At 31.5% G+C, this 13,634-nt stretch overlaps 1 protein-coding gene across 1 annotated transcript; it reads right to left on the reverse strand.

Moving 5' to 3' along the window:
- Positions 1 to 239: 239 nt before the first annotated feature.
- On the reverse strand, positions 240 to 11,408 carry LOC132748246 (17-beta-hydroxysteroid dehydrogenase 14-like). The gene is made up of 10 exons (XM_060737818.1): positions 11,287 to 11,408; positions 10,600 to 10,689; positions 7,457 to 7,495; positions 6,713 to 6,789; positions 6,310 to 6,376; positions 5,484 to 5,575; positions 5,011 to 5,115; positions 4,720 to 4,787; positions 4,419 to 4,515; positions 240 to 2,421 (listed from the first exon to the last, which is right to left on the reverse strand). The coding sequence occupies exons 2-10, from the start codon at positions 10,685 to 10,687 to the stop codon at positions 2,275 to 2,277; spliced, it is 780 nt and encodes a 259-aa protein (XP_060593801.1). The 5' UTR covers positions 10,688 to 10,689; positions 11,287 to 11,408; the 3' UTR covers positions 240 to 2,274.
- Positions 11,409 to 13,634: the final 2,226 nt, after the last annotated feature.

Genomic DNA, 13,634 nt, shown 5'->3' on the forward strand with positions numbered 1-13,634 from the left:
GACCATTCAATAATGCAATTGAATGAATGAATGAATGAATGAATGAATGAATGAATGAATGAATGAATGAACTTAAATCTTTTGAGTTCTTACTTTGTCTGTATAATAGTAATGTGTTACGTTTTCCTACCTGTGAGAAAATTATGTTTGTACAACATATATAAATGATCGAATTTTCTCAGGATGAATATGTACATCTATTTTTTCAACTTTTTTCTATTTTAAGTAAATTTGTAGGAAAGTTGCCATGTCTTTAAAAGTAATCTCGGGAAACAGTTTGTCAGACATGGATAGTCATAAAGACAGACGACTTAAACATAAGAGCAGATAACTCTGGAAATAAAATGCTAGGCTTATGACCATTGTCAATCATGATGTGAGTGGTAACAAAGAACAATTATCTTTAGTCTAAAGTATATAACATCTGTAGTAGAGAAAAAAATACAATTTTCATATATATACAATTTTAAGTACCAAATAAGAAAATACAAAAAAGATATGTAACAATTTAAGTAAATTCTTAGTTCAAAATGTATTCATGGAAACGAGGCTGCTAGACTTAAAAATCTATTCAAATATGATGCAAGTGTTTATAGGACACATTATTTGAACTGAAGAAATACGATTTATAGAATAAAGAGGGAAAGAGGGAAGTTTACCGGGAAGATAATTCTGGAAATATGGACAGTAAATTTATAAATCTTGTCGTGGGAGTTTGACGTTTGAAGTAAATTCTGTAAGACAAAATAATATTTTCTAGAAAAAAAATCTACGTTCAAGGGGACATAATTTAGAAAATAGTCAAGCTAGAGTATTCAATCTTCTCCCACATGATTTGAGTGATAATAAGGAACATATATTGGAAGTTTAAAATAGATTAAATAATTATTTCATTTAATTTTGAGTTTGAAGATGACAATTCTGATAATATATGATGTAGAATTATAAACCTTGTTATGCATAATGTGGGTGGTGATAAGAAACATATATATCAAGTTTAGAGTACATATATGATGAAATAAAGAAGTAAATAAAAAATAAAATATTTTTCATGAAAATTCAATATTCAATGTGCTAACTCTAATAATTTTGGTGTAAGATTTGTGAACCTCGACATGTACAATCTCCATATTGCAATATGTCTCATAAAAATATTTTAGTACTTTTGAGTTGTCACACATATTGTTATATGTGCCATATTTTAAGACTTTATGTTACCATTAAAACCAATTTTTTCAACATAGGAAAAAAAGAAAAAGGCGGGCATAGTTTCCAGGCTGCATTCTATCGCGTTTCATATAAACATTGTTAGTAATTTTTGCGTTATCATAGGGTCCAGTTTTCGTGTTATATTTACCATATTTCAAGTCTATTTCTTGCTATAGCAACCAAATGTTTCAACATAGGGAATAAAGGCGTGAATAATCTCCTTATTGTCATCAATCCATATTTCAAGTTTCTTAAACATATTTTCAATACTTTTTTGCATTGTCCCATTTTGTGGACGGTCGGACGTAAAGACGGTCGGTCAGACAGAGGGTAAACCTAAAGTCACTAGGGCACTAATAAACTATTCTTATGACGTTACATGTGATGCAATGTTCTTAATTATTTGACACATTGACCGAAAGATGTTTGTTGCTAAATAAAAGAAAATCTTAATAATTGTTAATTAGATTGTTATATTAATATAAAATCTAAATAGAGTTATTCCGTGATAACAGACACTGCTAAATATTTATTGTCATTGAATATTCAAACGTTAAATGTATAAAAAGTATTCACAGTAAACTTAAATTCATATGTTATAATGAAGATTACATGTATCTAGATTTCTGTTAAATTAATTTTGCATAAACCCCTCAAACAAAACAAGTTGGTCAACAAATGCAACCAAAACAAATTACATCTCTTTATTTTTTTCTATAATTTGTTGCCCTGTTTCAAGAATGATAATCGACCAACAGTAACTGTGCCCTGTCTCGCAAGCCTATACATTTCTATTTGTACACTGTTTTGCGTTTGCAAGCACTTGTTACTTTCGATCACTGCACCCTTCTTGTGAGACTTTATGTGATGACAGGAATTAGACTTGTTCATAATTATACTGTGGGCCTGTTGAATTGGATATTTGGATACTTCAAACATGATCAAGACACAATTTTAATAAGCACTCTTTTATCAATAAATCAAAAGTTATTTCATCATCTTTCTAATAGTTATAATGGTGTTAAGTCAACAGTAAATGATAACTGAGAACTGAAAGCACCACAGTTAGACAAAGCTCATTCCTTTGACGCCATATCCTATTTCTGAACCAGCAGTACACATCAGCTCTGCGCCAGTTGTGTATGTAGCATCTACAGCCAGAAACAAACATGCCATCCCCATTTCTCTTGGCTCCGATACTCGATTGAGCAACTGAAACATATGAAACATAACTTATCATATTAAAAAGTGTCTTATTGTTACCACCAGTATTTTGTCACCTTAGTGTAGTAACGGGTTAAGTCATTTTAAATTTAATAGGAGTTAATCAGTTATTGCACGCAGTATTGAAAGCAACTACTACATTCAAATGAGATCTATTCAGAAAATTTGTCTTTTTTCATTTTAAGATTTTTGTTCAATTATTTTCCTTCCAGTCACTATCAAGGTGGCGCCTTTCCAGTTCAGTGATGGAATAAGACATAGCGTGCCCTTCCGTGCATTATTTCGAGCGTGAGCGGTACCTGAGAATAACAACTGGATAACTTAATTACATTAAAGGATAAAAGGATATTCATTGGACCGCCGAAAATATATCGTTTTATTTTATGCTTTTCAGTGGATAACTGATTTATCCGTGAAAATTATATTTGATAATTTCACAGTGAAAATTATCAAAATATAATTTCACACTTTTCAATGACAAAACTACTTTTTTAAGATTTTCCCCATGTGGTACCTCAATTTTATTTTTGCTGACTATTCCGACAATGTCAGGCTGCTAAAAGAAAAGCAAAGCTTTAATTGATAAATAACTTACATATCAAAAATAATTAAGAAAAAGAAAAAAAATACCAATATGTCACTTCTATTCATTCAAATAGCCAATCACCAAATATTGTCTCTTTAATTTTTTGTTTCATTTTTACAGTCTGAAAAATACATTTCTTCAACATGCAAAACTGCTCTTGATGACATTTGGGAATATTTAAGTATACTACGAAAAATAACTGCCGTATGCTTTATGAAAACTTGAAAAGCAATGGCAGCTTTCACTCGAAGAATATGTAAACAACCCAGCGTTCGTAAGGCTCAAGTTTTCCAATTTCCTATCCACTTTTTTGAATGATTACACATCTGTCAACACTTATTTATTGTCTGTTACAAAAATCCAATAAGTTTTCTTTCTTTTAAAAATGTGTATGACTTACAAATCCAAATGATATACCTCTGAATCAAACACAATTATTTTCCTCCAGTGAAATACACAACTTTAAAAATGGCGGCCGTTTACATTTAACAAGACCAGGTCTAATATAAATTCGCAGTCAGTAACGGAAATATGGATGGATGGTTCGACTTTTTTCTCCTACTAGAATTGTTTGTTTTTATTATTAAAACAAGCGATCAAACATATTTTTTTTAATAAAATGAATACTATCACTAGCTTTTAATATTGATTGTGGAACTTATTTTTCAGCCCAAGACTTCTTGTATTTAATGAGAAATTCGACTTTTTTGAGGCTCTCAATGGGGAAAACAGAATTTAATATTAACGTAAGTATTGAGGAAATTTCGTTTTAACATGTTTTTAAGCATAAAAAAAGAAAATTTGTTTGTTTGTTGTGTAAGCTGTAATTTTATTTCATCTCGTGAACTTTAAAAACAAATATCCTCTATATATCCGTGAGGCAAACAATTTGAAAACAAGAGTCGGGACCGCGGCAAACGGCATCGTTATTAGTGGTTTATCGTGAAAGTGGTGTCGTTATGTGGAGTTTATTGTAGTTTTATTTTAGATAGGTGATAGCTCACGTTTTATGTTGTTTTTTTTTGTTGTTGTTGTTTTTTCATTTGGTATAATTGTACTAGTAGTGTTACAAATGTATAAGAGTATCATCAAGGCAAATATTTATACAGAAAATCGCAAGATTAGAGTTTTTAATTGTAGTTTTGTTTAACTTTTTATATAATATTATCAATAGTTTTAATTTTTTACTTTATTACCTCCTTAACATACTTATTTTTTCTAATTAATGTTTAACATAATGTTAATACCGTGTTAACTTATCATGATTAGATTGATCATATTATTGTAAGACTGTTGAGGGATGACCCTGACATGTGACGGAGGCAATACACAAGGTTACCGTTTTTGCCAAAGTAAAGATGCCTGAAATAATTTATAAGTTTAGGTAATTTTCACTTACAGTATAAGACGCTACTATTTCATTAGTCTTTTCTGCCTCGCCACCGGATGAAATATGTTTACGGTACAATGGCGTATTTACTGCACTTGGCGATATCCTGAAATAAGAATTGTAACACATTATAAATATGGGCAAACTTTTGTAATAAACAAACATGGATTAAGCTGTAACTACTGATCTTTATATACATTTGTGCAATTTGTACAGGTAAAGTATTGTATACATAAATCACGTTTTTTATAAAGTTTTCTCGTATCAGAATGCACGTTAATATATTATGAAGATTGAAATAAAAACTTACGCATTAACTCGAACTCCGTATTTAGCCTCGTCTATTGCAAGGGCTTTAGTTAAAGAAATTCCACCGCCCTTAAATGTAATGTAAATTATATCTGACAATTTCAAGTTATACTAAACATACAACGTCTAAAAAATTCATATTTAAACAAACAACTATATCTATTTTGATTTTCAAACTATTGGATCTTACTATAAAATCTTTTAAATTCTTTAGAAAATGTCTTACATTAACCAATTAGCGTTTAACGTGAGGTAATATTCAGTAATATTCAGTGTGTTTTAAAATGTAAACCTTCGTTGCACAATAAGACGGCGAGTTTGCGGTGCCAGAATGACCACTGATGCTTGTAATATTCACAATACTTCCACTAGTCTTGCGCAAGTAGGGGAGTGCATACTAAGATAATAAAAAGAACGCACAAGTTATTACAGATACAATCATTTATTGGAATCATGAAGCGTTAATAGTTTTGCTCGTGTAAAGAAAAGTCAATAATGGTTTAAAACCTTAAAGAAAAATCCAAAGTGTTTCTGTTATTTTCGATATTGTAATGACAATTATATGAACTAATACTAATCCAACCAATGGACTAAAAGGAATAATAACTTCGCAATTGAATATAGACATAAATGGACAATTCTCTGATGGGCAAAAGGCTTTATTTTATGTTATATCTGATTTTCACTTTCAAGCGATGTGTGAAATAAGAAGTTATCTTTAAATTTTAAATTCAAAATGAAATTATTTTCAAAAATTATACTTACTTTACATGCTGCAAAGTAACTGACAAGATTTAAGTTAAGAAGATCTCTAAAACTGTCTACGCTTAGTTCATCAATGCTCTTGTTCCCTGGATCTGGAATTGTATTTACATAATAGGGTCATCCCTCATAATCATTAACTGATAACATGCTTTTTAACAGTATAAACAATTGAGATAAAACTTAACTGTAAGGTGTTTGATACTGTTTTCATACAGACATATACTAAGCAAGTGTATTAAGTTATATTGGAAATCCTTGCAGAGTTGCCTCCCTTCCTCTATGTTACTTTACAGTAATTCAGAATAGAGCACAAACAATGTTATTATGTATGGATGAGACTTAGATAAACTAGGCGGAATGAAAATCTTTCATAGAATAACTTAAACTTTGAATGGATTAAAGATTTGACATTAAAATATTTTAAGCTTAAAAAATTGATTGTTTTGCCTATTTTAAGGCCATTTAAGTAAGATTAATATTAATTTCTAGAAAACATTATTTAACTCTGCCTATATGTATCGAAGTTAAATCTTAAAAAGAGGTAAACCATGAAGATGCCATTCTTTGCCTGCTAGCGGTATCTGAATCTAGATACCTTTTCGACCAATGTCGACATTTTGGTTTGCTGTACAGTCAGTACTTCTAATAAATGGTTGTCCATTTTAGATAGTTGTGGTTTTATCAATTAACTAAGCACACCAGGTAAAACACTTTGTATTATTTGATTATAACATTTCTGAGATGATCTTTATAACACAATTTAATATTGAGTCTCCTTTTATTATGATAAAATGATTACATGATGCAATGTACTACATGTACTTACGTGTGCCAGCATTGTTCACCAGGCAGTCAATTTTCTTGTATCTTTCTACCACTTTTTCAATCGCTTTCTTTAAATAATATGTAATTATATGTAGTTTTATTGTAGATTTATTTATAAAGAAATGATTATATTTTTTTTGCTTATTAAACTTTAAGAAATTTTACTTTAAGATGTAAAACTTTAGTTGATTACGTGTTTCATTCAGACTTGTAGAACGAAAATTTACTAGCACGTACTAGCAAGTAAAGTTCAGTATTATGATAAAAATAGGTCACTCTTCAAATTGTTAGAAACAAACCATACTAGATAGAAGAAAATCTTACCGTTTATCCACACTTAACAACAAATATCATTCATTAGAGCATGTTTATCTCAATACAGGGGTGTAATTATAAAATTTTACCTTAATTTCGTCCTCACTGTTCATGTCGCAGTGTATAAAAAATACGTTCTCGTTTGCTATTTTTGCCCCCTCTTCATCTGCAATTAATACAACAACAAAAAGTCACACAACAATTATTCTGCATCCGTTATAACATGATTAGAACGCTTATTTATTTCACCAATTCATAAGATTCGTTATCATTAGAAAAAAATGAGATCCTTCCTGATCAAATTTAATGTCGTTTAACCTTTACCATGCTTGCACCAAACGTGACCAGCCTTTAAGATATGTAAAAGCTTGCATATATGTGAAGTCTGACCAGACTCAATATTGTTAGAGACAAACCTCAAAGTTATATTATGAAATCTCTAAACCGATAATGAACAAGTTTCGGAAATTCAGGAGCTGATGAATTTAGTTTAAAGGATAACAACTCTTATTACTGCAATATGCACGTCTAATTATTCAACAGACTTTTTACCTGAAAATCGTGCATAAAATTATAAGTTTAGCTTCCTATCACATTGGTCAATGTGTCAAATTCAAATTATGTTACAATGTGGTAAAATCATGGACAATGCATTTATATCGTATTCATTCCGTAGTATTCATGTAACAAGTATTAGATTGTGTTGCATAATGCTGTTTTTGTGAACCGCAAAAATCACTTACAGATTTGTATACTTATCTAATTTCTAATGTTATCAAACAATTCTATTGATAATTAAGTATATATAGGTGTCTTTGTTATCAATATCATACCATTCACGTCCAGTACAGCAACTTTCCCTCCATGATCGGCTACAAAAAAAATGAATAAAGATCGAATGATACGAACATAAAATTCAAAAAATATTTTGTATCCATAACAACAAGACCGTTTGTGTTATTTTCTTCACTAAGAATGATGTGATAATATGAAACAAATTAGAAACATATATTAATAACAAATTATCATGAACCAATTTGATGATGTTGCATAACTAAGAATTGTTAGTTGATACTATTAGAGAAGTTATACAAGGCCTGTCAATAAAATTTATAGACGGTTAACGCCACTAGACACAATTTCATTTATATAACCTACAATTGTATTATTTTACATTATATCGAGTTATTTAAAAAATATCTTCTCTAATTATAGTTCTGCCATTCATAACTTTAAATGTCGCTTTTATTTTGAAGTTGTGCGAAAAGGTCTAGCAGTACTATAAAACCTGTACGCTGAAGTCTCTTTTAGCTACTACTATTACTTTTATATTCTCATTATAGAGGGCATAGCTGTGAATTTTAGGTGTACGCCAAACAGTCTTCAATATCTTGTAATTACAATAGAAAATTTTAAAACAGGTTAGATTTACGGGCCTTATGCCTTTAATGTCTTATATATAGAGGATATTTGTTTGTTTGTGTGTAAGATGAAATTTTATTTCATCGAATGAGCTTTAAAAACAGTATTCTCACGAGTGGCGTAGCCACGAGTGAGAATACTGTTTTTAAAGTTCACGAGATGAAATAAAATTACATCTTACACAACAAACAGACAATTTTTTTTTATTTTATGCTTAAAAACAAGTTAAAACGAAATTTCCATAATTTTAACGTTAATATTAAAATCTGTTTCCCCCATTAAGAGACCCATTTAGACGGAATTTCTCATTTAAAACAAGAAGTATTGAGCTGAAAAATAAGCCCGCCAATCAAGGTTAAATGACGGTGATATTTATTCATTTTATGAATGATCGCTTGTTTTAATAATAAAAACAAACAATTCTTGCAGGAGAAAATTCCAACCATCCATCAATATTTCTGTTACTTACTGCGAATTTATATTAGACCTGGCTTTCTAAAATGTAAACGGCAGCCATTTATTAAAGTTGTGTATTTCATGGGAGGAAAATAATTATGTAAGATTCAGAAGGATATAATTTGGATTTGTTAGTCATACACCTTTTTAAAAGAAAGAAAACTTATTTGAGGATTGTAACAGACAAAAAATTAGTGTTGACAGAAGTGAAAACATTCAGAAAAGGAGCTAAGAAAATGGAAAACTTGGAAGCTTTCTGAAGGAACGCTGGGTTGTTTTACTTATTTTACGAGTGATGGCTGTCAATGCTTTTCAATTTTTCATAAAGCATACGGCAGTTATTGCTCGTAGGATACTTTAATATACCCAAATGTCATCAAAAGCAGTTTTGCATGGGGGAAGTAATGTATTTTTCAGTCTGTAAAAACGAAACAAAAAAAATTAGAGGCTTAATTTGGTGATTGGAATTTGAAGGAATAAAAGTAAGTTTTCTCTCTGTGTTACTTTTGACATTTAAGTTATTTATCTATTTCAGCTTTGCTATTTCTTTTAACAGCCTGACATTGTCCGAATTGTCCGTAAAAATAAAATTGAGGTACCACATGGGGAAAATCTTAAAAAAGTAGTTTCGTCATTGAAAAAAGTGAAATTATATTTTGATAATTTTCACTGTGAAATTATCAAATATAATTTTCACGGATAAATCAGTAATCCACTGAAAAGCATAGAATAAACTACGTTAATGCAAAGACTTGATGTTTTATCGTTGGTAATTTTCTTATAGATCATAATTAATAAATCTTCAAGGCGTTATAATAAACCATTACGAGCAACTCTTTCTATATAGAAAACAAGACGCATGGTGTCGATTCTTGACACATTACGACACTGACTGAAGGGCACCCGTCCTGTCACAGTATAAAACGAATTCCTACGGTTGCAATGGAATTTTCGTATCGTAACGCTTCAACAACTGTGAAGATCTAAACATGCATTCGTTAAAGTTGCATTTTAATCGGCCCCTCTAAAGGTTTGAATCACAAAGCTGACCATTCTTTTGCAGCCTTTTTACGCGTGCGTAAATTCTTGCTTGTCCGGTTCGGTGAATATTTTTAGATGACATACTTTAAAAAAAATGCACCAAAAAGAGCAGTTACGCAACTTTTTCGAGCTTTTGTTTATAAATGGCAAGAACGAAACATGAACTTTGCAGTACAGAAGAAAATTAAAAGAAGATAAGAATGACGGATATATATCATCTCGTATATTTTCCCACAGCTTAAGCAGTAGTTTTGGGACCGGAAGATTCTGGCGAGGAATTATACAAGCGTTAAACCATTTTGACGGTTCATGGGTAAAGTGACACCGTATGTGTGTTGAAAGGTATTTTAGGTCTTTGACATTTGACATGCGCCACGATTAATACAGTTGCTACGTTAATTATGCCAACATTATGTTGTTATTTGATATTTATATATGAACATTTGTAAAGTTGATGCAATTTTATGCATTTTGAACATATTAGATACTTTCATTCCTATTTACTTCAGCTTTTAAACAATCTTGTTGAACTCAATATTCGGACACCCGTCCTACTATAGGAAAACTGTTATAGTGTACATATTTAGATAAGACGAAAGGTGTTTTTTGGGTTTCTTTATTGTGTTTTACGTAACACCGACACAGTTTTACTGCTGGAGGAAGACCTCAGGTGCCCTTACGGTAATTATTTTAGGCACAAACGGGCACCTGAGTAGCACGACCGACGTTACGTTAGCTAGCTGGATAGCTTCCTCACATGAAAGAATCCAATGTCGGGATTCAAACCCACAGCGGTGAGGGGCAAGTGGTTTGAAATCAACGACCTTAATCACTGGGCCACGGACGCCCCAGGAGAAAGGGGTAATTATGCCTAATGAATATTGAGGTTTTAAAAGATTTAGTTAAATGATATATTCTTGAAAAAAATTATAATACGTTAGCTTTTAAATGCGAATGATAGAAGTAAAAAAAGTAAAAGAATGAAGGGCGTTGATTAAAAGGAATATACACATGCGCACTACAAGACAAAAAGGGAAATCTTACTTAAGATATTTACCAAATACATCAACACATCCACGACCAATACCGCAACAACCGCCTGTAACTATAGCAACCTTGTCTTTAAATCTGTCCCCGCTAGCCATTTCTATGAAATTAAGTCACACATATTTTATTTAAGAAATAATATATCCCAAACTGTGATTTTATTGCTCAATAACATCACTGTTTGGAGTTCGGATGCGGGGAATTATATAACGAGGGCGTAGCCCGAGTGATTTAATGATGCGCATCCAAACAACAAACAGTGGATGTTATCAAGCAATAAAATCACCGATTTGGATATATTATTTCGATTCTAACACGACATCAACAAAAAAATGCTGCCGTACATGATAATTAGCTAAATTGCGCCTGATTTGTTTCCGTACTTCTTGTCAGCGCGTCACATTTTTAGTGGTTACGTCACATGTATAAATATAGAACGTCAAATTGTGATTTTATAGCATAATAATACACACTTTTGGTTCTTCTTTGTTCAATAGGGAAAAATGCGGGTCGTGTAAGAATTAAAAAAACATCTTTTTTGTTGCTGAGTAAACGATTGTGTATCATTTTATAATGTGCTGCTTAATTTACTATGTACATTGTATCTAATTTTTATTGACATGAATAATATTTCATTTAATAGAGCATTATACTTTATATATAATATTTACTCAAGAAATATCTAAGAAAATGTTACCTTAAATAGTTTCTATTCCAACTAAAACTATAGTGAATAATTTTATTATCAACAATTTACAGGTAGTATCAGTTTCAAGGTCATATGTGGTATCTTATTTAAATAGCAACTGATTACAACTGCAAGGCCACTGTACCTCTATCATAATTGATAGGTGTTAAGTAAAATAATAAGAAATAGAGTATAATACCTTTCGTGATAAAGCACTCTAAATGTCAAAAGCCAGTTGTTATGTTAATTTGACTGGTGCATGTAAATAATATAACGGAACAAATCAACTACATCTTTATATAGAGATTAACGCCGTCCAATCAAGCAGACGTGCCGCCTTTTAGTCTTGTCCTAACAGTGTTAATAAGAATATATGGAACACATCTGGCGTTATACATCGACTTTCTTTCATTGTTTAATTATAACGATATGGATATGTGCGTACCAATTGAGGGGCTGTCGATCCGACCGCTTATATTTCTGTTGCTGTTTGTTGAAGCATTCATCTATCCGTGTAATACGTATGTTTTTCGCTCAATTTTTGCCAAATCCTCAAATGGATCGAGCATAAACGGTGGAGCATTTGGAGAACGTTTGTGTAAACAGTCAGGTAATGTAAGATACACTGATGTCAAAGGGAACGACAATTGTTTGTGTTGGTTTAATTGATACTGTTATGCAGCTTTTGAGAAGTCTTTACGTCAGCAGAAGGTCACAATCAAGAGTTTAGTGTTCTTAGTGCCCGGACATAAATGAAGCTTTTCTTTTTCCGATTTTACTACCGCATTTCCGTTTTCTACATCTGCTAATCACCTGAGAATTAGTCGTGTCTGGTGTACAACACCCAATCATAGTATATCGGTTTAAGATATCATACAAAGGACCACCACGATCGTTATTACTGAGGTAGATAAAGCTCTGCTGTCTGGTTAAGTCTTTTATTACATCATTCGAAACATTGCAAGACTAATAATGATTAGTAGAAAGGTTGATCCCTCGGCAACATTAATCATTAATCACAACAAAATACATAAAAATTGCAGCTGTTTGATTGAGTCTGTACGTGAGGGCTAATGAAAAATTGAAATGCCCCCTAGCAGCGACTTGAGCGGTTCCCAATTTTTTAAACACTTCAATGTGCTTGAATCAATGATACCGAGGGACCGTAAAAATATAAGTACATTCCTTCTTTGGAACCAATAGTGTGTGTCGACCTGCAGTATTTATAAATACAGTGTAACTTCCGAAAACCGAACACCCATGGGACTTGTCAAAAAGTTCGGATTTCAGAAGTTTCCGGCATTCAGAGGTTTATGATAATGTCGACAAGACTAAGCCACTTAATATCACTAAATGTCAAGGAAGATGTGGCCATTACTGTAATATCATAAATAATAGTCTTTTAATCAAGATAAAGATGTGCATGAAAAGAATACATTTTTATCTTACCTGCAAATGCTTTTGAATTTCTAGCAGTTTGTAGAAATGTTGTTAATTGCATAAACTTACATATCGTCCGATGCTAGTTAATTAATTATTACATAAAATGCGGTACCCCATAAAATGCAATAAAATCCCTAAAGACGTTTGATGCATACATTGTCCAATTTATTGTCATTTAATCCGCTAATAAACACTTCAAATTAACTGACCGCCGTAAATTACTTTGATGAACGGCATCACTTCAAACATACCATTTCACAGTTTGTGATTTTAACGCGTGTCAAATAACACGATCACCGCTAATTAGTAAACAATCGATAGGGAGATTAAATCTTCCTGCAGGGTAAATATTCTCGATTTACAATGTATTTCACACCATTGGATATTTCCGGTTTTTGGAGGTAAAATTGCATTGATTTGACTCTAATTTTACGAAAATATCGTCCGGAATTCAGAATTTAGAAGTTCCGGAATTCAGAAGTATTATATTAATAGAAAATAGAAGGGAAAAAATCGGGACCGAAAAAATTGTTCGGTTTTTAGAAGTTTCCGGATTTCAGAAGTTCCGGAATTCGGAAGTTACACTGTAGCTCAGAAATAACACTTAGGCTTCAAAGACAGGTTTGACCGTCCTTATACTCGAATCACTCATAGAAACATTGATGCTGAAAAGTCTCTTGTGAAAGATAGCTCTAGATATACTATATCAAAGACGGCTTGATCTTAGCAATAAAAACAAGCTATTACAAGGAATGATTTTTTAAAGATGGGTGCCACATTTTCTCATTGATTATCAGAAAAAAAGAGAGAGTACAGTATGATAATAAACATGGAAAAACAGTAAACAAAACTATCAAAGGCAATTATAGGATTTGTAGTTGACGACTTATATTTACTATTAATTAAATAACTGC

The sequence above is a fragment of the Ruditapes philippinarum genome, unplaced genomic scaffold, assembly GCF_026571515.1.
Source record: "Ruditapes philippinarum isolate M1 unplaced genomic scaffold, ASM2657151v2 ctg3952_1_1_1_1, whole genome shotgun sequence".
Lineage (NCBI taxonomy): Eukaryota > Metazoa > Mollusca > Bivalvia > Venerida > Veneridae > Ruditapes > Ruditapes philippinarum.

Bases quoted from the DNA above. Each gene is read 5' to 3' on its own strand.
- LOC132748246 (XM_060737818.1), bottom strand. From the start codon at position 10,687: ATGGCTAGCGGGGACAGATTTAAAGACAAGGTTGCTATAGTTACAGGC. The intron at 5,116-5,483 runs GTAAGTATAATT...TTATTATCTTAG, and splicing joins GTTACTTTGCAGCATGTAAA to TATGCACTCCCCTACTTGCG. The intron at 4,516-4,719 runs GTAAGTTTTTAT...TTCTTATTTCAG, and splicing joins TACGGAGTTCGAGTTAATGC to GATATCGCCAAGTGCAGTAA.